This window comes from Athene cunicularia (genome assembly GCF_003259725.1).
Source record: "Athene cunicularia isolate RWA chromosome 1 unlocalized genomic scaffold, athCun1 chr1_part2, whole genome shotgun sequence".
Classification (NCBI taxonomy): domain Eukaryota; kingdom Metazoa; phylum Chordata; class Aves; order Strigiformes; family Strigidae; genus Athene; species Athene cunicularia.
This window is the reverse complement of record NW_020799092.1, coordinates 14,006,429-14,031,894: the sequence shown is the minus strand read 5'-3', so window position 1 is coordinate 14,031,894 and position 25,466 is coordinate 14,006,429. Positions and strand designations below refer to the sequence as shown.

General features: G+C 43.3%; 1 protein-coding gene across 2 annotated transcripts in view; it reads left to right on the top strand.

Annotated features, from left to right (window-relative positions):
• DENND5B (DENN domain containing 5B) overlaps window positions 1-25,466 on the top strand; it is an 87,183-nt gene that overhangs the window by 51,014 nt on the left and 10,703 nt on the right. The window contains exons 8-15 of one of the 2 annotated variants that reach the window (XM_026866543.1): window positions 10,811-10,904; window positions 11,881-11,991; window positions 14,239-14,370; window positions 15,182-15,334; window positions 15,840-15,918; window positions 17,728-17,809; window positions 22,666-22,794; window positions 24,128-24,249. In XM_026866543.1, coding sequence (XP_026722344.1) covers window positions 10,811-10,904; window positions 11,881-11,991; window positions 14,239-14,370; window positions 15,182-15,334; window positions 15,840-15,918; window positions 17,728-17,809; window positions 22,666-22,794; window positions 24,128-24,249 — 902 coding nt within the window. The remainder of the gene's footprint in view (window positions 1-10,810; window positions 10,905-11,880; window positions 11,992-14,238; window positions 14,371-15,181; window positions 15,335-15,839; window positions 15,919-17,727; window positions 17,810-22,665; window positions 22,795-24,127; window positions 24,250-25,466) is intronic. The other variant, XM_026866554.1, reaches the window with a different exon arrangement.

Sequence of the window (25,466 nt, the reverse complement as noted above, 5' to 3'; positions counted from 1 at the left end):
CATTAAATTAAATTTCCCAGTGTATGCTTCTTGGCGATATGTTATACCTGCATACAGGACTGGGCCTTTGTGTGTGGGGATGGGGGATGAGAACATTTCAGCTACATTCCCAGGCACTTCAAATGTAGCTATTGCATATTAATGCAAAGGATATTGCCGTGTAGATGAGACTTATTTTTGCAGAGTTCAGTTCTACTTAACAAATTTTGTCCTGAATAATCATTCCCATGTTACAGTCAGTTGGTGCTGGACAGTAGCAAATAAACCAATTCAAAACTGTTTCAATGAAAACCTGTCCTCATTGGCCAGCAATCAGATTTTTATTGCTTCCCTTTCTGAGCAGATAAACTAACAAATATATAACTGGAGCTCATAATATTATCTAGCTGTTCCCTTCCTGTAACCAGGCAGAGCACTGAAGACACCTCTTCGGTTACTGGGCTGTTCGTTATGTGTATAATATGGTAAATGTAAATCGGAAATATAATGCAAATACTTCTAATTTTAGATCTAGATTCTATGTGTGATCCCAGAAAACCACATTGCCTAGATGGGCAGAAATTGTGTTTGGGAGAGGAGGTGTCTGGCTCTTGCTTGCTGGGCATGGAGAGCAGGGCTTAGGGACAGAGGTACGGTTGACAGTCATATTGGGTCACTTCCACCTAAGCACAGAGGGAAACAAATGCCATGTGTAAGTGTTAAAACACCGAAGTCTGTCATAGAAGTGAAGTATAATATTTCATCTGTCAACCCATGGCCATGCTCGGCATCATGCTTTGCCCCACTTTTGTCACTGTGCTGCCTCCTCCCACCTCCCCCCAGGATGTCCTCTAATGTCTGGGCGAGGGGCTGAGCCTGTGCTGTTCTGGCGCCAGCCAGTGTCACACTGCTTGCTGCTTTCTCTCACCTGCTCAGTCATTTGTGGGTCGGAAGAGCAACTCCATTTACATTTGCTCTTATTCTGGCCAGCACACTCAGACTGCAGGTGCATGCTTGGTGTCATTGAGGCTGGCCTGTACCTCTTCCTCCATGGTGGTCAGGAAATCTTGACTTGTTCAGTGAAGCAACTTAACTGAAAATAATGCCAAACTGCACTTTACTAAAAAGAAATAAAAAGTTTTAAAAAAAACAACCAAACAAAAACACCCTACACCCCTCACCCGCCTCCAGAAAACTGGAGAATAGGCTCCAGGTATACAGTTTCTTTAATCATCTTTTTGACCAGAACTTCCTTAACATAGAAATACATTAATTGCAGAATATGCAGGTCTAAACTTAAGCAAAAGATAACAACTATTTTATCCAAATATTTCTAGAAAGTAATAGAAATAGTATTTTTCTGTAGAGAAAAGAATTCATTTAATCTAACAGCAATTAAAAAAACAAAACAAAAAAACCCCACCCAGTTCTATCCTCTTTCCCATTAGACAGCAGTGTTCCATTTGAGGGACTCCCTCAGCACTCAGCCCCTTGGAGACATCCCCCACATCATGGGAAGACCTTCTGAATCTACAGCCAGCAGCTCCAGCTTCCTCTGGGTTCAAAAGTGGCCTGTCCATGCTGCTCTAACCTGTAAAGCAGTGGCTTCTGCAGAAGTCCTCCTAGAAGGCATCCCAGGAGAAACAGGCTGCAAGCCCTCAGGCAGTCGGTCTAATTATCTAGAAATGAGCAGTGGTTTCCAGAGTCCTCCTTTCCTTTTTCAAACCCCAGCACCACATTGTGATTTCTAATGTTCCCCTCTTCCTTCCCCATGTGTGTTTTCTGCAGGGCTTTAAAAATTGTACCTAGGACTCCACTGGCTGATGCGTTTGCAGTGATCCAGGAGAGGAATTTGAATGACAAAAAGCCAAGCTATATAAACACTTCATGGTTTTTGATTAGCTAATTGTTAAATTAGGGTGAATATGCTTAAAGTGCAAAATTAAAACAATGAAACAAGTGGTGTTTTCAATCTAATTGATTACCTTGTAACTTAATTTGTACTAAGAAGCTTGATAAATGAGATTAAATATTGCAGAGGAAAACATTGATTGCACACCAAGCATGGGAATACATTTGTATTCTGGCAATTTGTAGTGAATGCCTGCAAACAGCAACTGAACTGATTTTTTTTTTCTTAATTTCTTTTGGTTTTCAAAGGAAGCTTTTGCTTTGTTACACGTTTACAAAATGGCTTAAATTATCCTTTTTTGCCTTTCTCTTTGTTTAGCCCTGCTTTTGCCACCTTCTTTATCTGAGCCCCACTTTCCTCCTTGCTTCGTTCCCTGACCAGCCTGTTTCCTGCCCTGGCCACTTCTCTTTCCTGAGCTTCCTGTGAGCCTTGTGCTTTTGTCTGTCCTCTTGTGTCCTGACTGACCTGCAGTGATCCCCAAAGGAGGGTGCAGTCCAAGTCATCAAACACAGATCCCGCTATACTTGGCCTTTTAACCTCAGGCTTTAGCTAAGTGATGTGTTACTCTTAAGTAACTCCATGAAGCAGATTTCAAAAGTACTTTTGCTTTCTCCAGGCATTTGTTCCTGTGCTGTGTTTTGCTGACCTCACTGATGTGTCAGTATTTATTTGTAAAAATCATGCATTAGGAGTATACAAAATTGGTTTGGTTTTGTGCTTCAGTTTATGGCAGGACTTGCGTGGGCACTGTCTTGTGGCCTCCATCACAGGCCCCCGCTTCAAGTTGTGAACTGCCCAGGGTTTATCTGCCTAGTGCTCTGGTTCTCCTCATTTTTAAATAGGACTACTGTTTTCTTATTCACTAACATTTAACATCGGTTAATGTTTTTAAAGAAAATATGATACATATAATGTAAAGTAGTTGCTGAATATCTATGTGATGATGGAATTCAGTCTGGTTTTAACAATTTATTGTATGGGAAATGGTCTGTCTCCTGTACTGAGTGCTTCATATTAAATGGGCTTTTTCTACCTCTATATATGTTGGGTACTGGTTTAAGGCTGTCTGTCTTCAGTTGAGCTTTTTTTTTTTGTAATCAAGCCAAACAATTGCATTTTCAAGTAGTATAGAGTAGCATCTCTGCAGTGCATCTAAATGAGTCAGCAGTGAGCCATACACACAACGCTGATATTATTTAAACTTTGTGAGCAGTAAAGGCTCACTTTTTATGTATGAAAATCTGAAACAAGCACTTACTATTCATTAGGTAATCTAATACAGCAAACCACTGACAGGTGCAATGGAAACCACTTATGTTCAAATACATTAATTTTCAAGAATGAAGTGTGACTGACAATCTGTGCTTTGAAATGGTTTCTGAAATAAGGAACTATGTGCTATGGGGACTTGGAATCTGATGGGCAAGTCTCATGATCCTCTGCTCAACTAGTGCAAGGTGGTTAAAGGGCAGTTAACTTCTTTCAGGTAATAGCTGTGCAGAATCAAAGTTCACAGGGAAAAATGTGTGTCAAATCCTTGCATCCTCTATTCTATTTACTCTCCTCTGAACAGTGTTACTGTCTCAAGGGAGTCTGCAGATTAAATACCACTTAAGACAGTGGTTTGTCAGGGCTTAAGGAGTGATGCTGGCAAATCACTACCACTGTTCCTTGCAGAGGATGGTGGTTGTGGGTACCAGCCTTTTAAATCACTTCTTTTCATATAATCTGATGAGACAGCCTGTCAATGCAAGACCACTCTCTCAAGGCATTTTGCTCATTTTTGTCCACTCATTCAGCAGTTTAAAAGCTTTCCTGTTCAGACCTACAGCAGAGACAGAAATGGTGCATTAGTCTCTATTTGAGCCTTCACCCTCACCATGGAACAGTGTGTGCAGAGCAGATTCACAGTGCAGAACCCCTCCCCTGCCAACCCATCTGCGATCAAGTGGAGCTTGGTTTTGACCTTCCTTTTAATTGGTTCGCTCCAATGTGTATTTGACTTAGAATCTCTGTGTAGTCCCATACAAACTACTTCTGAACCCAAGCAGCTTACATGTGCAGTCCGTGTGTATTTAATGTGTGCAGGCTGCCTGAGTGCTTTAGGGGGGGTTGGTGGAGGGTGTAGTACAGCTTTGTGCAAATTTGTGAATACAGAAATGCAGTCAGATAACTCCTTTCATGGAAGTACATAGGTAAAAAGGGTATTGTCATGACTTGCAGACCTAAATAGCGGTCTCCCTCAGGGGATGGTCAGTATGAGGAGATTTAGGTTCTGTCCTATAGAGAAGTGCATTTGTATCCTTCCTTCTCTCTGTTATCACTGTAAATAGATTGTAAATTACGATAGTGACTTTCATGGTGATGGCAATATTGGTTAAATCTGTCTGTGAATTAAGTTCTCTAGCAGCATGCTGCATATATCGCAGTATATATCTTGCCTGTTACACCCATGTCTCGTTTGGGTAGACATACTCATTTCTACATGGACCTTTAAAAAGGGGGGTGAGGGGGAAAGGTAGGAGGAGAGAGAGAAAGATGTACACATGGTTGCAGTACAGTATGGCCAGTCCCTGGTATAAGGCTGCTATTTTGTTAGATTGGTTTTTGACAGTTTAGCTTTGATGCTGACTGCCTTACCATTTTTATTAGATAAATTAAGCATCACAGGTTAAGCATCATCTTTTCCAAGTGTCACCTTTTACATTTCCTCCAATGTCTACAAATCTATTGCTATGCTTTTGGGGTCTAATTTGATATTAAACAATGCTGACTTCACTGCCATCGTGTTAAAAGGGTCTTAGCTGGAGGTGTCTTCATTTCATTTCTCTGTATTGAACAGAGCACTGTTAGGCACCTGCTTGAAAGGATCCCTTGGGAAATGGTCCTGAAGGGTTTTGGGGTCCAGGAAGGCTGACACTCTTTAAGAAGGAAGTGTTAATGGCTCAGGAGCAGGTGGTCCCCAGGTGCTGTAAGAGAAGCCAGCGACAGAGACCACCCTGGCTGAACAGGGAGCTTTGGCTGCAACCCAGGGAGAAAAGGAGAGTTTACAGCCTTTGGAAGAAGGGGCTAGCCACTCACAGTGATTACAAAGAGGCTGTGAGGCTATGCAGGGGTGAAATCAGGAAGTCTAAAGCCCAGCTGGAAATTAATTTGGCTTCAGCAATCAAGGACAACAAGAGATGTTTCTATAAGTATGTCAGTAGCAAAAGAAAGACCAGGGAGAGTCTCCATCCCCTGTTAGATGCAGGAGGAAAGATGGTAACAAGTGATGAGGAAAAGGCTGAGGTGCTTAATGCCTTCTTTGCCTCAGTCTTTAATAACAAGGTTAGTTGTATTGAGGGAATCCATCCTCCTCAGCCAGAAGACGGAGACTGGGAGAACGACCCCCCCACAATCCAGGAGACAGTCAGTGACCTGCTGCATCACAGACACACACCAGTCTATGGGACCGGCCAGGATACACCCGAGGGTGCTGAAGGAGCTGGCTGGGTGCTCACCAGGCCACTTTCCATCATTTACCAGCAGTCCTGGCTGACTGGGGAGGTCCCAACAGATTGGAAATTGGCCAATGCAACACCCATCTATAAGAAGGGTCGGAAGGATGATCCGGGATATTACAGGGCTGTCACCTTGACTTTGGTGCCCGGGAAGCTGAGGGAGCAGCTCATCCTGAGTACCATCATGCAACACATGTGAGACAATGAGATGATCAGGCCCAGTCAGCATGGGTTTATGAAAGGCAGGTCCTGCTTGACAAACCTGATCTCCTTCTACGACAGAGCGACCTGCTTATTGGATGAGGCAAAGGCTGTAGATGTTGTTTACCTTGACTTCAGTAAGGCCTTTGACACCGTTTCCCACAGCTTTCTCCTGGCAAAACTGGTTGCTCAAGGCTTGGATGGGCACACGCTTTGCTGGGTAAAAAGCTGGCTGGATGTCCAGGCCCAGAGAGTTGTGGTGAATGGAGTTAAATCCAGCTGGCGGCTGGTCACGAGTGATGTCCCCCAGGGCTCAGTTTTGGGGCCACTCCTGTTCAACATCTTTATTGATGATCTAGACGAGGGGATCGAGTGCACCCTCAGTCAGTTTGCAGATGACACCAAGTTGGGTGGGAGTGTTGATCTGCTCGAGGGTAGGGAGGCTCTGCAGAGAGACCTGGACAGGCTGGAGCCATGGGCTGAGCCCAACTGGAGGAGCTTCAATAAGGCCAAATGCCAGGGGCTGCCCTTGGGCCACAACAACCCCCAGCAGCGCTACAGGCTTGGGGAGGAGTGGCTGGAGAGCTGCCAGTCAGAGAGGGACCTGGGGGGTTGATTGACAGCCGGCTGAACAGGAGCCAGCAGTGTGCCCAGGGGGCCAAGAAGGCCAATGGCATCCTGGCTTGTGTCAGCAATAGCGTGGCCAGCAGGGACAGGGAAGGGATCTGACCCCTGTACTGGGCACTGGTGAGGCCACACCTCGATTCCTGTGTTCAGTTTTGGGCCCCTCACTACAAAAAGGACATTGAATGACTCGAGCGTGTCCAGAGAAGGGCAACGGAGCTGGTGCAGGGTCTGGAGCACAGGTCGTACAAGGAACGGCTGAGGGAACTGGGGGTGTTTGGTCTGGAGAAGAGGAGGCTGAGGGGAGACCTCATCGCCCTCTACAGCTACCTGAAAGGAGGTCACAGAGCTGGTGATGAGTCTCTTTAACCAAGTGATAAGTGATAGGACAAAAGGGAGTGGCCTCCAGTTGTGCCAGGGAAGGTTTAGATTAGATGTCAGGAAGTATTTCTTTCCAGAAGGAATTGTTAGGTGTTGGAATGTGCTGCCCAGGGAGGTGGTGGAGTCCCCATCCCTGGAGGTGTTTAAGAGTTGGGTTGACATAGCTCTGAGGGATCTGGTGTAGTTGGGAACTGTTAGTGCCAGGTTAGTGGTTGGACTGGATGATCTTCAAGGTCCTTTCCAACCTAGTTGATTCTGTGATTCCTTGGTTTCTTCTCTGAAATATCGCTGCTTTTTTGCAGTCCCTGGAGGTGAAGAATGTTCACCTTTGAACATGAGTTAGATATGGGCAGATGACCAAAACAGGCCTTTGCTCCCTTCTCCATGCAGGCAGCTTGTCCTTGGACTCTCCACAACACTGCAGCTGCTCCATCCCTGGAGACTTGGTGCTTGTAGCAACACCTCTGCTGTGAGGAATAAATGAAACATGCCAGTAGTCCATGCTCATGGCTCTATAGGCAAAATATAAAGGGGAGAGGACATTTTTTGGGTTAGAGAGTACTCGGGCAGCACCTAGGCTGCGCAGCAGTGTTGTGTGTGCTCCCAAGGTGCCAGGCAGCTCGAGCCTCATACCCCCGGGACAGGGACCAGCCAGGAGGGCTTCATCTCCTCTGGTATTTGCTCCACAGGGACAAGGACAGTAGTAGTATAAGTGAAGAGCTTAAGACTAAGGGCTGACAAGCAGACATTTACCCGTATAAATACAGCTTTCCTTGCTGCTTTGGCAGCAGCAGGGCTGAGGTGTGAATAAGGCAGCTGCTGATGTCAGGGCCAGGAGAGGCACCCACATGGGATTTCAGCAACCCAAGGGAGGTGGTGTGGCCACTGGGGAGAGCTTTTACTCCCCTTAAAATCACTTCGAGTGACTGAAGAGAGAGGAGGAGTAATTTAAAATGCAATCTGCTGACAAAAGGGGAGGGAATAATTACAATATTCAAGTATTATTTTGGGAAAATTCTATGTGGCCCATTAAAGTCTTTAAAAGATTTAGCTGCTTAATCCTGTTTATCTGCTGTTAGATCTTAAAAAAATCTCCAGGAAAGATTCAGAGCAGTATCTGTATGCACAGACCTCACTCAGCAGCTCCTCTTCCTCAGCCTAGAGGTTGGGGAAGAGGGAGTACACAGTTTGCTGTGTGTGTAATTGTTCCAGCTAATGAGCAGCAGTCTTTTTTTCATAAATGCCCAATGATCTTTATGTTTCTATGATGTTCATATGTTCAGATAGTTCTGTGTTCATATGTTCAGATAGTTCAGATAGTTCAGATAGAACATAGATGTTCTATGATGTTAAAATGTTCAGATAGTTCTGATTAATAATCTGGAGGATGGTCAGTGCCTTCTCCCCGATGGAGTACGGGGCTGGAATTAACTGGAAATGCTGTAATGATGGCATATTACTTGCAATTATTCTGTGGCATTTAGTCTGCTTTCACCTTCAGTGACACATGTTCCCTCAAAGAATGCTTCTAGCAATTCTTGCATCTTCCAGTAACTGCAGAACTGCAGATGGAAAGGGATCCAAGCTTTGTTTAGAATTCAGAAAATGCCATATAGATTGGAGCAGAAAAAATATTATATGGGTGATATTTGATCTATAACTTAACTGAAATGTAAGCATGGTACTAACTTGCAATAAATGAAAAGTCCCCAGAGGCAAGAAGCTGAAGTCACTTTTACATCTGCTATCCTCTGTTTGAGGGGCTGTTTCTTCTGCTGCATTTCTACTTGTTGAGATCATTGAAATGCAGCGGTTTATTTCCCCCACCCTGCATCTAATGAAGTGTTGGGTGTTGCTTCTAAAAAAAACAAAAAAAAAACCCAAAACAAAACAAAAACAACTTATTAAACTCACAGGCTGTATATTTTTAAGACTTCTGAGGAGGTGCAAAGGCACTTATGTCAGTAATGTATTCCTCTGAGAATGTATTGGTGTTTGCTATACAGACACCTATTGGACTGTTTTGTTTAGTTACCAGAGACTTGAAGCTATGTTGCTTCAAAAATAAATTTCTTGTCATATGGGATGGTGAGGTGCAGAACCATACTTATGTGCAGACCCAGATGTTTTATTTCTTCCTTTGTACTTGCTTTCTTGATGTTATTTGGGAAGTAGGAAGGCACTTTGATTTGACTATAAAAAGAACAGTTTCTGTGACTTTTCTTCCTTTTTGTCTGTGCAGTTAGTCAAAATTTGGTCTTTGGTTGACCCACTGGAGGCACTGGTGTAGATAGATAGTTAGGTACATGTATGCAAAGTCCTTCTCTCTGGAAACAGGAGGGTTTGGTCACCAGGGGTCACATCCCTGCACTTCTCTTGGGTCAGGTTCTCCTCCCTATGCATCCACAATGGCTCTGTGGACATGTCAGGACCCGAATCCAGCTCCATACAAGGATTTTGTCTTTCAGGCGTGCATCTGCCTATGTGTCACCAGGTGAAACTTCTTGCCCAAATAGGTCAAATCCCAGATCCTATTTGTATATACTCCTGTTTGGAGTGCACACAGAAATAGATGGGTTTGGGATCTGAAGACTGCTGTCTTCTCCAACACCACCTGTGTGGAGAGGCTCACCATGTGCACACCTTCTGTCTTTGATGTGGGCATCTCTAGGTTTTCCTCCGTATATATCTATCAAAGGTAGAGCACCCAAATCTCCAGGGGCTCTGCCTGTTGATCAGGCCACTGTAGAAAAATCCATCTCAGAGCAGTTGTTCTGGTGTGGTGCCCAGCATGGACACTTTAGTCTGGAGTAGAGGGGCCAGGATGAAGACAGGTTTTTGAATGGTCCCTTTGACTCAAGTACTGAGGTTGGGAAGCATGGGGTGTTGTTTTCTTGGTGTTGTGGGGATTTTTTCTTTTTTTTTTTCTTACAGATTTAGGTTATCCCTTCAAATTCTTCCAGGCAGTTTCCTCCCATAGGTAGCACCTTACTTTTACATTCCACCAGGCACTGGGGCTGAAGCGCTGCCCTGGGTAGGCTTTATGTTCTGCTTCGCCTTGGTTTTGCTCTTTAACTTCTGCGTGCAGGAGAGGGTCAGAACAGATGACTTCATGAAGTGACTGAAAGGGTTTTTTTTTTCACTGTATTTGAAAGATATTTTAAATTTTAATAAACACAACCACAGTAATTAAGTAATATCATTCTGAAGATATAGCCTTCATGTGCATTAACATACTTATATCTAATGCTTGGTAGGTTGTTTTATAAATAATTAACTTATTTATTCTCTGCACCACTAGAGCATTTTTGTTTTCAAGGATTTGACAAAAGGTTATGGTATTCCTAGAAACTCTAGAATTAGACTAGAAATTCCTTGGGACAAAATTATCTTGTTTTGTGGTATGTTATAGTACCTGGCATAAAGGAGTTTGGACACTTGGGATCTTTAAGGTAGCTTTGTTTCAAACCTGGTTACCAAGTGGCTGCTTTCACACAATGGCTTCAGATGAGGAAAAATTTCAACTGGACATACATGAACATGTAGAAAAAAAACAGGCCTTCTGTGGTACCTAGAAAGCCAATGCAGAAAAAAAGACATGGTAAAGAAAGCAACATGATTAATCCCAGGAACATCAATATTGTTTATAGCCTTTAGACACAGGTGTACCTAATATCACAATAGTTACTATTGCAATGAGAAGTTTTTCTGAAATAATTCCTGGAAGTACCACAGAAAGTTGAGAAAAGAGAAGTACCACCTCTCACAAAAGAGCAACATCTTGGAAGTTGCTACTCAGAATACATGACTGTATTTTGTCTGTTCTTACAGGCATCATTTTTATGATACTTCAGCAAATGCAGCAAACAGTGGTGTTAGGTAACTTAAGTACAATGATTTACCTAGTGGGGGCATCAGTGTTGTGGCATGATCTGCATTTCAGGTAACACAGGAGCTCTCACTGGTGACCCTGGCAGGCAGTGGGCACACTTTCATCAGGGCTTTTGTCCCTTGGGTGCCTGGTGGCCTGTGACCTGCTAGGTGGTTTTCCACAGGGAGGTCAGGCACCAGCTTGCACCCATGTCTATTGCAAGGTCCAAATTTGTGCTTTTGCTTCTCCTGCTGCAGACCCATTGAGTGTCCTCTGGCTCCTGACATGGGCTTTCCCTCCTGATATTTTTGCCACTCACATGTCTTCTCTCTGACTTCCCAGCCGCTGGGCCAGTCGCAGCACCACTGCGCAGCGGAGGAAAGACCGCCTGCGGCAGCACTCGGAACACATCGGGTTGGACAATGATTTGAGGGAGGTAAGTGGCAACATCTGCAGGCAGCACGAGCTTGTGATCCAGGAGGTGAGGTTTAGACAAACGATGTGTTATTACTTTGGGCAGTTCTGTGGCTACTCTAAGATTTGTGAGGGACTCTAGCCATTTAGAAGCTGCTTGTCACAGATGTGCAACTTCAAAGCACACAACATAAGTAAAATGCTTTTGTTATTCGGGAATAAGACAGCCCCTTTTTGATCAGGAAAATGGCTTATTTGCTGATTTAGACCCTGGTTGTGTTACTGCATGTAGAGAGCAGGGCCCTGGTGCACACCTGCGTGAGGCTGCTGAGCTCTGGCCAGGGTGAAGGTCTCTGGAAAAGTCAAGTCCTTGAATAAATGTCAGTGTTGTAGAGGTGAATGAGGTAGGGCTCTTTCTCTTTTCTCTCTCTCTCTTATGTAGATTCCTGACATGAGTAAGCCTATTTGAAACGTTAAGACTTAGGGGCCTAAAACTTGGAAACTCCCATGCCTCTTGTAAATGTCATTCACATATACTCATTTCTTTCCCATCTTTTCAGTTTCTCATCCTTCATTAAATATTTTCTGCCATATTTTTCCACTGATGTCCATGTGCTTCTTTTGTATATCACTAGCAAAAATAAAACATTTGTGCTGTTTTGTGGTAAATCTTGCTGAATAATGTTGGCTGGTGTTGGCATTTGCACTCTGAAAGAACCTGAAGGGATGAGTGGGCTCCTGAGCCACAGTTTTGAATGATGTTTCATGGAAACACAGCAAAACAGCACTTGTCCATGTTTGTTGCTATTTTTGCTAATGTGGCTTTGCAAGTATATTTTAAATGTTGTCTTGTGTGTATATCTCATAGAGCCTTTTCCATATTTTGTCATGTATTTACTTTCTTCTTTTTTTGGCTGTGGATCATATGCATGCTTCTTTTGCTTTGTCTCCTCTTTCCTTCTGGCTATTCTGCCATTGGGGCATCTGCCTCCTCTAAGCCATCGGAGGAGCTTTTGCTTCGTCAGAACTCAATGGCCTTCTGGGAGTGGGATCAGGGACCACCCCCTCCTGCACGGCCTCCTAAAAAATCCTTCTCTGAATGCTGCCTGGTATGTTTTAGTTTTTCTTGTTGAAAGCTGCTTTTGAGATGTAATTAGCGTGAGGAACTGCTGTCTTCACTGCATCTCAAACCTCTCCCTTTATTGTAGAGTATGAGCATGTCCCTGTAGCACTTGGAAGTGTGGTTATAATCGGAAAAGTAGCTGGAAATCAGGTCTAGGCTCCCATACCAGCTCCATGGCAAACATGACTGCCCCAAGGCTGAAAGATGAGAATTTTGTTTTGCTTCTTTTTTTCCCCATTTTGCTCACCTGGAAATTCAGCTTAGGGGGTCAAACCCAAAAAAGCATTGCTTTCTGACTGCTAGATCGTCACATTCTGGTGTGGAAGAGGATGGTGGTGTGTGAATGCTGATGAGCAGCAAAGGGCAATCAATGGGATCTTTCATCCCACCCTTACTCTTCTCTCGAACTTACAAGAGTTAATAATTTTTTCATTTTTATTTTAGCATAGTAACAAGGCATACAATGAATAAAGGTTATCCATGTTTTGTACTCTTCAGACTATAACCGCACTTTGCATTTTATTTATCCCTTTACATTTAAAAAGAAATATTAGATTTCCTAACTATATATTCCCTGTATTGCTTTTTCACTGGTTTTATTGCTAATTTTTGCACCGAGTTAGATGGAAGTCACTTGTAAGGTTGCTTGCTGAACAACACACTTTCATCATCTGTGATTTATTTTTTTTTATTCCCACATGTAGTTTTTCAACTAGTATCAGTGAAACTGTAATTACCTAGCTGAGCACTTTTGCTGAATACAGTTTTCGATGGCAGAACTCAACATTCTTGTCTGACCTGTGGGAGTGATGTTAAGTGGTTCATGTTCAAATTTTGTATTGAAAAAATCCAATTGTGTCAGGAAAAACTGAGCTATTTCAACTAACTTCAGTGTGTTTGGATTTTGCTTTTGCTTTTCCTGATCTAGTAGATGGTGTCCCTGCCCATGGCAGAGATGTTGGAACTAGATGATCTTTAAGGTCCCTTCCAACCCAAACCATTCTGTGATTCTATGAAATAAATTATTTTCTCCTCAGAAAGCTCTAAGGATGCAGCAGCTGTATTGTCCTCTCAGTTCTCCAGCCAGCACCAGTGCTGAGTCACTGGAGAGGTGTGATCAGCTCCTCTCAGGGGAAGAACGGTCACGTTCCCATACCATCCCCCAGAGAGGCAGCATTAACTGGATAAAAACTCACTACGGAAATGGAGCATTCCCACCCAGGCTATGTGCACTATGTTTCAAGACTGTTTTATTTGAAAACATTATATTATTTCACTCTTTTTAACAAGAACTTTATGAATAATGCTTGGAGAACTTTTTGATAGGCTTCATATTTGGACACCTAAATGTGGCTGACTTCTTAGCTTTGCTCAGCATATAGCCCTCTCACTGATGTTGGGGGTAGAGGACACTCTGTTGGTTGATTTTTTTTTTTTTTTTTTTTTTTTTTTTTTCTTAACCCCCCCCCCCCCCAAAAAACAAAACAATAAAAAAAAGCCCTGAACAATAAGGTGATAGAGCAGGAAGGTTTAAGTCTTTTATTATAGCTTGGATTCATTTTTTTAAAGAGCATGGCAAATTTTTGTCCATACTTCTCAATTACCACCCCACAGTAAAAAGATGAATGATCCTAAACGTCAGTTTCCTTTAAAATGAGCTTCACTTGTAGTTAAGAAGTTAATTGAGAATGAAAGCAATTCTGATTTTTTTTTTCTCCTCACAGAAACTGTACAGATGGAAAGTAATGGATTAAATCTTTCTCCTTCACTAGGTGTATTTCTTTTTCTTGTGATTTCTTTTCATAGGATTTTTTCCATTCATGTACAGTCTGCAACAAATTAGATAAATTGTTTTTAAATTTTAAATTTTTTTTGAAGTGAAAACCAAATAACAATGAAAGGAAATTTTACTTGATATTTTGATTTTATTGCTGAATGAAGGTATCACACTTTCATGCACTTCTGTGGCTAACTTTGTGCTAGTGGTTAACAACACAGTTCACTAGCTAACATTGACTGGTTTGGTTCCATGCAGGAAAATATCTTCTTTTTTCTGTTGTCAAAAGGGAGCATTCCACTTCTCCAGCATGACACCTAAGCATCAGACAATTCATGATGCTGTTCCTAGATTAACACTAGCTCATTCCTTTTCACCATCATTTGCTTGTTTAGGATTAGGATGAGGAGAATCTCTCTGACTTGTAATATCTAAAATTATTCCATTTATTTTTAGAAATACATGCAGGAGGCAAGGAGTTTAGGAAAAAATTTAAGGCAGCCCAAACTCTCAGACCTCTCTCCAGCTGTAATTGCGCAGACCAACTGGAAATTTGTGGAAGGGTTACTGAAGGAATGTCGCATGAAGGTAGGTCCTCCTCCTTCCCACTGCCTGTTGTCTCCTTACTTACACTGGGCCTAAACAGCATCTGTAGATGGTGTCCTAAACGTCCTTCAGCTGGAATGCTGTTGGTGTACCAGGCTATTGCAGGGTGGATGTCCCTTTAGTGTTCCATTTTTCAACTGCTAGGAACGAAAGGAACATATTATCACTCTTCTGTTTATGCAAAGTTAGTGAAATGAGTTAAAAGGACAGGAAGAAGGATCAGCATGATCAGACATCTTAGGGAGGATTTCCTTTAATTGTTCATATGTAAACGTATCCTAAACATAACAGGCCCGAGACCCACAGTCAAAAAAGGAAGCAATCAGCACGGGTGACTGCTGTTAATGCAGAGCAAATGAAGTACAGCAGTTTCTAATATTGAGGAAGCTTTTATAGCCATAGAAATAGAACTTCTTTGTGTCAGTTGCAGCTGGTGGTATACTGTATTACCTGGGTTTTAAACTTTAGATACTTCAGATACTAAGACCAAAGATGTATCTAGCTCTGTACTCTTAGTTTTGGTACTGGTTGGTAATAGATCAACAGTGTACAAATGGGACAATATATAAAGTGTATAGAAATAGGACAGTGTGGAGTAATCAGGCAAATTTTTTTAACTATTCTTTTTAATTTACAACCTCTGTAAATAATTTGAAGGTCAAGCCATTAGCAATGGTCTCTAGATTTTTTAGTAGACTAATTTTTAGATATTTAAGTAGACTCATCTATAAATTCTGCCCCTTGTTGAGTAACATTCTTAGAAACCTTTGGGTTGTTTTGGTTTTTTTTATAGACTAAACGCATGTTGGTAGAGAAGATGGGCCATGAAGCAGTTGAGCTGGGACACGGAGAAGCCAACATAACAGGTCTGGAGGAAAATACGTTGATTGCTAGTCTCTGTGATCTGCTAGAAAGAATCTGGAGCCATGGTCTGCAGGTCAAGCAGGTTGGTAACTGGAAACTCAGGACTGTGTACACAGCACTCTAGAAATACTGAATGCCATCTCTACCTTTTAAGCTGCTACTCAGGGGTGTCATTCCAACTTAAAGTGGGAGGTATCTTTGGATTCAGAGTCCCTGGTTGATACCTTGTGAGGGCTTGGGTAGTTTTGGGGTTGTTTTGGTTTGTTGTTTTTTTGGGTTTTTTATTTGAGAGGTACCTCTGGAAATTGCGATTATGGTGTCAAGTAGGTGTTTGGCTTTTTCTCTTTCAACCTTCAGAAAGGAAACCCGGGGAGAGGACAAAGAAACAAGGCAGGTTGTGTGACTGCTAGGTCAGTGAGATGGTCCTCTTCTCTTTCTGAGGTCTCATGGTCCAAGAGAGAGAGACTGATTCTCACTACTGAATGTCTGCCCAATTGAAATGCCATCCCATTATTTTGCTGTGTTCACTGGCCTCTTTTCTTTTGCCTGATTTATTTAAAGCTATGTTCTACATATTCAATTTTCAGGGGAAATCTGCTTTGTGGTCCCATTTACTTCAGTATCAGGAGAGAGAAGAGAAGCAAGAGCATAGTGCAGAGTCCCCAGGTGAGTACTTGGCAGTTGACTTCATGTCCATCACAGTGAATGAACTTGGGCCTGGGAGGAACAGTGCAGCCACACAAAACCTATGCAGGATTTTCAGTGTATTTCCTTGCTAATATCACATTTACATTTTGAGAACTTTCATAATCATTACAAAGATGCCTTGATGTCTGGACAAAATAGACTGACATTGTTGGAGGCAAATGAACATACTTATCCCTTGTGCTGGGGTAGGGTTACTTTTGTTCATAGTATGGGGCTAAGTTTTGGATTTGTGCTGGGAACAGTGCTGATAATTCAGGGATGTTTTAGTTACTGCTGAGCAGTGCTTACCCAGAGCCAAGGCCTTTTCTCCTCTTCACACCACCCCACCAGTGAGAAGGCTGGGGCTGCATAAGAAGTTGAGAGGGGACACAGCTGGGACAGTTGACCCCAACTGACCAAAGGGATATTCCATACCCTATGATGTCATGCTCAGCACCTAAAGCTGGGGGAAGTAAGGAGGAAGCAGGGAAACAGTCGGAGTGATGGCATTTGTCTTCCCAAGTTACTGTTAATGTGTGATGGAGCTTTGCTTTCCTGGAGATGGCTGAACACCTGCCTACCGATGGGAAGTAGAGAATGAATGAATTCCTTGTTTAGCTTTGCTTGTGTGTGCAGCTTCTGCTTTACTTATTAAACTGTCTTTATCTCGGATTATGAGTTTTCTCTTATTTTTCTGATTCTCTTCCCCATCCTACTGGGGGCGAGCAAGTGGCTGTGTTGGGCTTAGTTGCCAGATGGGGTTAAACCACAACATCCCTGTCTGGAAAATCACTCAATGTTTGTTCACTACCATCATGCCCTTTTAACCAGCATTGAGTGAGGTGTGAGAAGCAATGCTTCCACAAGAGGAAGCACACCTTTCTGAAGGAGATGAAGGTGTGGAGCTGTGGCTAATATAGCTGATGTTTTTCTTTCAGTGAGCATAATCTTTCTCTCAGATCCCAATGTGAATAACTCCATGTTCAATAAATATTTATACTGGTGGACAGTACAGTTCAGAAGTTGTGTAATTAATCTCTATCCATCAATCTAGGTACTCAGTTGATGATTTGGCTTGGCCCTTTACAATCACTAAATTACATCTGTGTTTTGAGAGGTTAGTTTTCTGATGACCTTGAGATCTCCCTGCCCACAGGCTGCTGCTGGGTATTAGAGAAGAAGTCTCTGAACTTCAGTGGGTCATCTTCCAAGGACTTTCCAATCCTCCAGATCCTGCAGTTGGGAACTTGTATGATCAGTCCTCAAAGACACATCTATGGACAAACTAGTCTCACTTATGAAAAGACTTTTTAATAAGATTCAATGAGTAATGCACTAAGCAATCTGGCTGGCAGGCACAAATTCCTGAGAGCAAAATGTGTCACCACAAAGCAGTTTGATCAGAGTAGCAGAGCACAGAAATGCTTAGCATCCTTAGCATCAAATATGCTACTGTAGTTTAATTTTCTCTCATCCTTCTTAGTTGTGAGCTTCCTACAAAAACATATTACTATTAAAACTCACCACCATACAGATTTATGTTAATGTATTTCACATACGAAAAAGGAAGCTGTTAAATCTCCAAGCTCAATGCTGGATTAAGGAAAGAACAGGTAATGTATTAAGCATTTTGTCTGCTTCTACATTTCCAGGACAGAGTTAATGATAATGCACAGAAACATTGCAGTTACCAGACACTTAAGATTGTTTTCAGCTGGATGTAAAACAAATGCATTGCAGACCATTACTGTAATTTTGTATTAACTTCACACATTTTCTCCACTGTAGTTGCTGTTGGAACAGAAAGGCGAAAGTCTGATACAGGAATTACTCTGCCTACTTTGAGGGTTTCCCTGATACAAGATATGAGGTACGCAATTTGTTTCCTACAGCATTAATTGTGGTTTTAATTGTGTAGCATAAGGTGAAGATCCTCACTGGCTTTGGGTCTACAAAGGCTAAGTAAGAATTAAACCTTCTCCTTAGCCTGTATTCAAATCTACAAAGTGTTGTCTTTTTAATTTGCAAAACTTTTTTGCACATTCTCTTGATTTATTTTAGCTAAAAGATAATGAAAACCACACAAGTTTTACTGGAGTTTTTGTTTTCCCAGGGAGGCTCTTCTGACAATAAAGCCAACTTCTCTATGTTGAATTCCTTGGTACTTTGAGTTTGTTTCTCTTTGTTTATTTTAAATTACTGACCAAACAAGTACAATTGACAGACAAAGCAAAGGGATATAAAAACCTGCTTGCAATGCCCGAGCAATATTCTTTCTTCTCAATTAGCGTTTTATGGCAAATAGTAATAAATGTATAAATTTAGAAATGCAATCAAACCTAGTATTTGGGTGAGTTTAAAGTTGGGATGTGAGGTAAGGGCAGGTGCTCTGTAGAAGACCACAGCATGGCTGTGGAGAGCTTTGTTAAGCAGTGTTGTTTGGGAAGGATTAGAGAGTAAGAGGTGGAGGCTGATGTGACAGCACCAGGAAGTTCTTCAGGGCATCTCCTTGATCAAGCCACTGCCAGGTCAGGCCACTGTTTTGACACTTTGCTTGCCATGGCTAAGGATTGCAATGGGGTAAAAGTGCCATGAAAAGCGGAGAGGGGTAACGTAACAATGCTCATCTGTAAAGAGCTGGTAGCAATTCTTAGCAATTTAATGTGTGAGGCAACATGAGTATTGTTTCTTGTAATATCATGTTTCTTCCACGTAAAAATATGGCAAAAATATTATGGTAGAAATAAGATTAACTGTAGCTAGTTCACAAAACCATGATTATAGTGATGTGATTTTTACTATATTACACTTTTTTCTGATGCGAGATCACAGAGATTAGTCAGACTTTTCTGAAAGAAAATTACTGTACTTCCCACCTGCAGTGTGCAACCTTTTTGTTTGATGCTATGTAGTTTGAGTCTTGTGCTCTGATTTCGAAGAATATGACATGTCACATAATGCTAAAACATGCAAAAAAGGGAGGGGAAGTATAATTAGGAGTAGAATGCCAAGAGGTCATTTTGAACATGTGTCTGTCAGTTTAGCATGCCTCTCATGGGATGTGGCAGCTATTTACTTAATTCAGTCCTTCGAGGCTGACAGGCATGTAGGGGGTCAGTCTGAGGAAAGGATGAAGGAGGATCTGGAGCGGAAACTCACGTGCTGGGAGGGGACTGCTGACAGAGGAGGCTGTATGCACTCACTGCTGCCTGCGTGGGTTTTGTCTTCTGTGTACTTCCACTTGAGTAATGAAAGCCCAGCACAGATTTGAGCTCTCTTGTTTGAATTGCAAGAGTGTTTCCACTGCTTTCCAGAGAAAAAGTACAGAAACAGAACATTAGCTTTTGTAATATCTTGGGTATTTGTGATTGTCTACAATGGTGTCTGGTCATAGAAAAATGCTGGGCAGAAGGTGAGTTGAATCGGTCATCTTTAATTTCATGGCATACTTTCTCCTGCTTGGAAGGAACGCTGCTTAGTATTTGCTTGCACACACAGATTTATGCTGAAGTTAGAAGGATGGGTAATTGTTAAATTGCCAGGGTTGCGGTGCTAACTGAACTAATGGCTAGAGGATTAAGCATTGCCTTAAGCACAGCTTGGTTTTGATGGCTCATGCAAGGTTATGTCAACAAATTAAAAAGCTTGAATCAGTCACACACTGAATGGGTGATGAGCCTGTGCTACAGGTAACACGGTATGTCCTCTGCCTCCCTTGCAAAGCCAGGCATCTTAGATGTGGTAAGGAAGATGCTAAAGATGTTTATTTTAATTCTCTGCATGGAGAGTCTCTGCACAAGTGTGTTTGGGGTTATGCCCTTCAGCCTCTCCCCTGGGCAAGGATCTGCAGCATCTCTCCAACCCCTCTTCCAGGTCCCCGGCAGACTCCTGCTGCAGCCTGCCTCCAGCACAGCCTTACCCCTCAGGCACATCGCTTCTGTCCAGCCAGACCAGTCAGCAAGTCAGCGCCAAGGCAACTCCCCGAAACTTTTGGTCCAGCTGGGTTCAAGTTTCAGGTCCTTCCCCTTCCGGCAAGCTCTGCCTTGCTACCAGTACTTGCTTTTCTGCCTGCATCATGCCTCCCCTCCTGGGCACTGGGCCCACAGCAGTGATGCTTAACTTGCTGCAGTCAAAAGAAGCTGGGTTAGCAAAGACCTGCTGCCTATGTGGGGCAAGCTAGTAGGACATGTTTCTGACTGTGCTGGGATGGGGAGCATGCACACACCATCCTCAGGAGCATGGTGATACTGAGCAGCTGTAACCTCTTGTCAGCACTGCTATTTGCAGAGGGTATGTCTCACCATACCTCAGGCTTACATTTGACAGGGTAAATAGATTTTTCTTTATTACTAATGGGATTAAAAGCAAGTCCCAACCTAGGGAGTTGCATTGAAATTGCTGCTCAGTGATCTGACAAGAAGAGTTTGCTGTGCGGCGGTGAGAATACTGTGCTTACGCTTAGGTCACAGATAAAAATAGAGCTGTTCTGACTCTCACAGCTGAGAGTGAAATAAATTTGAGTTCTTGAATGCTCTGTTCTGTTACACTCTGCTTTTGCTGACACCAGGACTGATTACTGAATCTTTTTAATGTCTCTGGCAAGATGCATGGTTGCAGATCTTTATTTTTCCCAAATGCACAATTAATGCCCATCTGGTCTGAACCAGAAACAGGTAATGAAGAGGCACAGACCATGCACAGAATAAGATTGAGTCCATCTGGACTTAAATTTTCTCACAGTAAAATAATATATTCTACTCAGTGTTTCCTATTAGATGTAATTCAAGCTGGGCACTGGGGGGGAAGAAAAGGGAGATGATAGTCGGTGCTTTGATCTTCCCATCTTAAAAGTCTTGAAATGTCTGAGGAGAGTGTCTCAACACCATGTAGTTGAGTGTTGTGCGCACCCTGTTTCTCAAGAACTCCAGATCATGTGCCCAGCTGTCTGGGCTGAAAGGGCTAACCCTGGCTGCCATGCTCTGAGCCAGGAAGGGCTTTCCAGCGCCAGGAGCAAGGCTGTCAGCAGGGATTCCGCCGGTAGCCATGGCTGCTGACAGAGGGAGGCTGCTGAGCTTGCTTACAAAGGGACTTGTAAGTGAGTGTTATGTGCCCTCCTGTGTTTGTTTTACAGCTCACTGAGAGTTAGTACTTCTCACCTGGTCCATCAGAGAACTATCTATGCATCACATTAGAAAACAGAAGGAAAGCTTCTTTTTTTTTTTAAAAAAAAAAAAAAAAAAGTTTTAAGTAACCTAGGTTTTGCTACTGGCAAGCTACCATTACTCTGTTTCTTCCTGATGGTGCTTCAGATATGCACATATAGCACAGAGCCATGTGATACAGACACCTCAGCTGCAAAGGTAGACATGTATTTTGAGAAGTTGGGCAGGTCATCCTGGCAGAGAATGGTGCTGCTGAGCTATGGCTGGTATCCACTAAATTTGTGCAGAATGAAGACATATTTCTGGACGGCACTAAGTCGTACTCGGCAAATTTGCCCTTAAGGTCCTAGTCCTGTTATGTTAGAAGCTCTACAAACAAGAGAGTATTTTTCCCAAATATTGCAGGGTCTAAATATAACACAAAGCACGCGCTTGGGTATAACAGATGGGGGAAAGCACGAGACAGTGAGACTATACTAGTCGATGTAAAAAGCATCAGTCACAGCATGACTTTGTTGGATTTTCTTTGGAGTAAACATTGCCACGTTCCCTAACACTCAGCAGTGTGTGGAGGGTCTTAAAGGAAGATGCAGGAGTTGGAAAGTAAATCGCAACAGAGGATCAGTTCAGACTCAGCTCATGATACCTGGAGCCTGCCATGGTTTGGAAGGCTGAATTGCCTGTGCACTTAACATGCAAACTGCATGAAAATTAAGAAATTGCAGCCTTTTCTTTCCCCTGCTGGAAACCGTTACTCATTTTTCTTGCTGTTTATTTAACCAATTGGGGTGGTTTTGGAAGTACCTTTGCCCTGCCATGACAGTTCTCTTCCTCTTCTAAAGCTCCCCATGCTCTAAAAGTAGGGTTTCTGGCATTCTCCAAACTGAAGTATGGGAAGTTTAAAAAAAGAAAAGCAAAACCATACAAGAAAGCCCCTATGGAACAGTTCTGCTTTCCTACAGACCAAGCATGTGAACAGCTCTTCAGATTAGCGCTTAGAGGGCTTCTCACATCACTGAAAATGTGATTCTGCTTATGACTGCCTGTTGCTGTTTTTTGTAAAAAAAAAAAAAAAATCCCTTTTTCTCAGATCTCTCATTGCTGCTGACATCAAGGGGTTTGTTAGAGCCATCAGAGTAGATTGTGGCTTGGAGAAACTCCTAAGATATGTATTTGTCCTGCCCTCCCAGACACACCCGAGGAAACAACTGTGGTATAACTGGGTCTCACAAGGTGGCTGTTTTTTTGAACTGTTAGTAGTGTCCATGAGGACCCCTACCTCCGGCAATGCAGGGATGAGCAGATCTACCCCTGCTTACCTTGGCCAAGCAAATGCCAGGATACAGAGAAGTTGATATGGGCTATAGTGTGACCAGGCTGCAACCTGACATGCCCAGGAAGTACTGCCCCATGTCCCCAGGCCAGCCTGGGGCTCTCTTTCTCTAGAAATGTTGTCAGGAGATGTTTTCCAATGCAGCTGCTACATCACACTGGATGTTGCCACTTGAAGCATGTATAATTTTTAGGATTCATCTATTATTATTTTTTTTCCCACCTGTTTCAGGCATGTTCAGAACATGAGTGAGATAAAGACTGATGTGGGACGAGCCCGAGCCTGGATAAGGCTTTCTCTGGAGAAGAAGCTTTTGTCTCAGCACCTGAAGCAGCTGCTTTCCAACCAGGCACTTGCCAAGTAAGCTGGCTCTTTCTCTCAAAGCTTCACTTTTACATCTTCTTCAGCAGTGTGTCAAAGTTCTTGTGCAGGCTTGGGGTGAAACCAGGTGCCCTATTTCCAGCTAGAAGTGACTGAAAGGCAGAGGGTAGCTGGGGCAGGAGGTGCTGCCTACCCAGCAGGGCAGAAGTCTGCTCATCTTTCATGGACAAAGGATCACAATTTTCAGGAGGAAGGTTTTGACCAGACCAGTGCATTGATCAATCCAAGCCATTTCACAGCCCTACAATACTATATCTTGTACAAATGAAGCAGCAGGGTCAGGAATGCCCCTTTTATTGCAGCAGCCTTGCAGTACGTTGACTCATCCCAACTGCAGATGAGGGTGGTTAGAGGCCAGCCCTCCCAGTCACTTAGTGGCTCTCCCAGCTTTGCCTCCTTTTGCAAACAGAGGTGCTTAGGGATCTGCCTGGGTAGATGTTCCCTGGCTTTATTTTCTCAAAGCAATGCATTTAGAAAAAAAAAATCCAAACCTTGTGAAAAGAAAATGTCCTAGTTACTGCATGCAGTTCTGGCTCTGTGGTGTTAAATGCATGATTCATGCTGGAAGCTACCAAATACTCAAATCCTCTAACAGGAAGAGGAATAGCTGAAGACAGTCACCTCCTAGGTGATCAGCTGAAGGCTGAAAGGTAGCAGGCCTGTCTTTTCCTGGTTTCATCTACATCTGTCTACCTCATCAGCTTTTTGGGAGTCTATTACCTTCAGACTACAGGCAGTGTTGCAGCCTGTGCTTTCTCAGAATGGGGCTAGGTTAACTCCCCATGTGCCTTTATACTGCTTTGGGCAATGGGTGATATACCCTCAGTTCACTGAACTGAAAGAGTGGTGGGAGGACTCCTGCTGCTGCTTGGTGCCTTCCCTGGTTTGGTGCCTTCTGCTTAGTTTTCTCTGTCGCAGTATGGAACAGAGGGAAAATTAGGTTATTGGACAAGGCTATTCCACAGTACAAAGTTACAGGGAAGAAATGGGGTTGCTGTATGTTGGTTCACGTTTTCTGCTGTGAGTAGTGTTAGTTTATATCTCTGCTTTGCAGCAAAACCAAAACCTTTAAAGAGATGAACTCTGTAGCTTTACTATGGTAGCATGGAGCCAAGAGTGATCTGTAAAACACGTGTGTAGCAGAGGGGGTAAATGTCCCCTGTGGGTTTCTAGGAGCTTGTGTTAGCTGGGGATCTCACTTTTCATACCTCCCATTGAGATCAACTCTTCATTTGATGTTTTGAGATTCAAATACCTGTTAAGATACATAAAAAAAAAAAAAAAAAAAAAAGCAATGTATTGCTTCTACCAGGAAACTTTACAAGCGTTATGCTTTCCTACGCTGTGAAGAAGAACGGGAACAGTTTCTGTATCACCTACTCTCACTCAACGCTGTGGATTACTTCTGCTTCACAAGCGTCTTCACCACAATCAGTGAGTTGGAGAATCGATTTTTTTCCCCCTCAATAAAAATTAGTTGCTGTCATGATCTGTAAGAGATGATGTTGCTGTTGCTGGTGCCTGAGTAGCTGAGCCCTTATCTGGAAATCTTGGTTGTTGCTGCTGGGCTCATGGGTGCTGGGTATTGCTCTGGGAAACCAGCTGGAGGGCCAAGGTTGTGTGGGAGTTCTTCTGGATAGCAGCACTGCACAAAGGAGAGTAATCAGCAGAGAGTGCCTCTATAGCACTTGGTTTTCCTCAGAGTTGTAGTGTCTTTCATCTTCCCTCCCTGACAAGTCCTTTACATCCTAATACTTCCTTCTGGCCTTCGCATAGTAAAAGCCTGCTCTTTGCAGACTGAGGAGATGGAAGTCTTGAAGGATGAAATACAAGGTGCTTTGTGCTCTGCTGTATATTTTAAATCTCTTTTTGTCTCTCCTTAAATGCCAAAAGGATTCCCTCTCCATTCCTCTCTTGTAAACAGAGCAAAGATTGGATCGCGATATGAAAATGAATCTTCGTCTCCCCAGCGCAGGGCAATGTGGAGAAGGCAGGACCCCATGAGATGACCTAATTATTTGTGTTCACCTTGGCAGCCCTTAGTCTTCATTTCCCTGCCTGTTCAGAGTGAAGTGAAGCAAGTTTTATGTGACTGTCAAAACAGGCACTCGTTCTACATTTTCTCCTGTTAAAGCAGCAAATCCTCTCAGAACTAGCACAGCGCAAAGAGATTTATCCATCCTTGATTACCTTATTTCTGCAGGGCATCCAGCTTGACAGCTTTCCCCTGTAGGACAAGCGCTGGGAATTTGAGGGTATATTCTCGAGTGCAGTATCACTGTCTGGCACACGAAAAGTAAAAAGGCTGCCTTATCTCACCCAGGCCAAAAGGCAGCTCGTGAAACCTAAGAGTGTCTTGAAGCGCTGCCGTGCGGTATCGAAGTCCAATCCAAAGCGGGGTGGGCGGCGGGCCTTGTCTGAAGCTAGCAATCATTTTTAATGGGGGATGTCCACGTCAGACTTGACACTCCGGCCCCTCCGCCACCAGCCACGCCACCATGTCCGACAGCCCGTGTCCCCTCTGACTTTCCGTGCGCGCCCCGCCGCCGGCGGGAACGTTCATCCCCTCCGTCGTACCTCTGCAGGCGGCGGGGCCGTCCTGGCGCCGGCCCGGCTGTGCCGCGGGGCTGCAGCACCACCGTGCGGCCCCG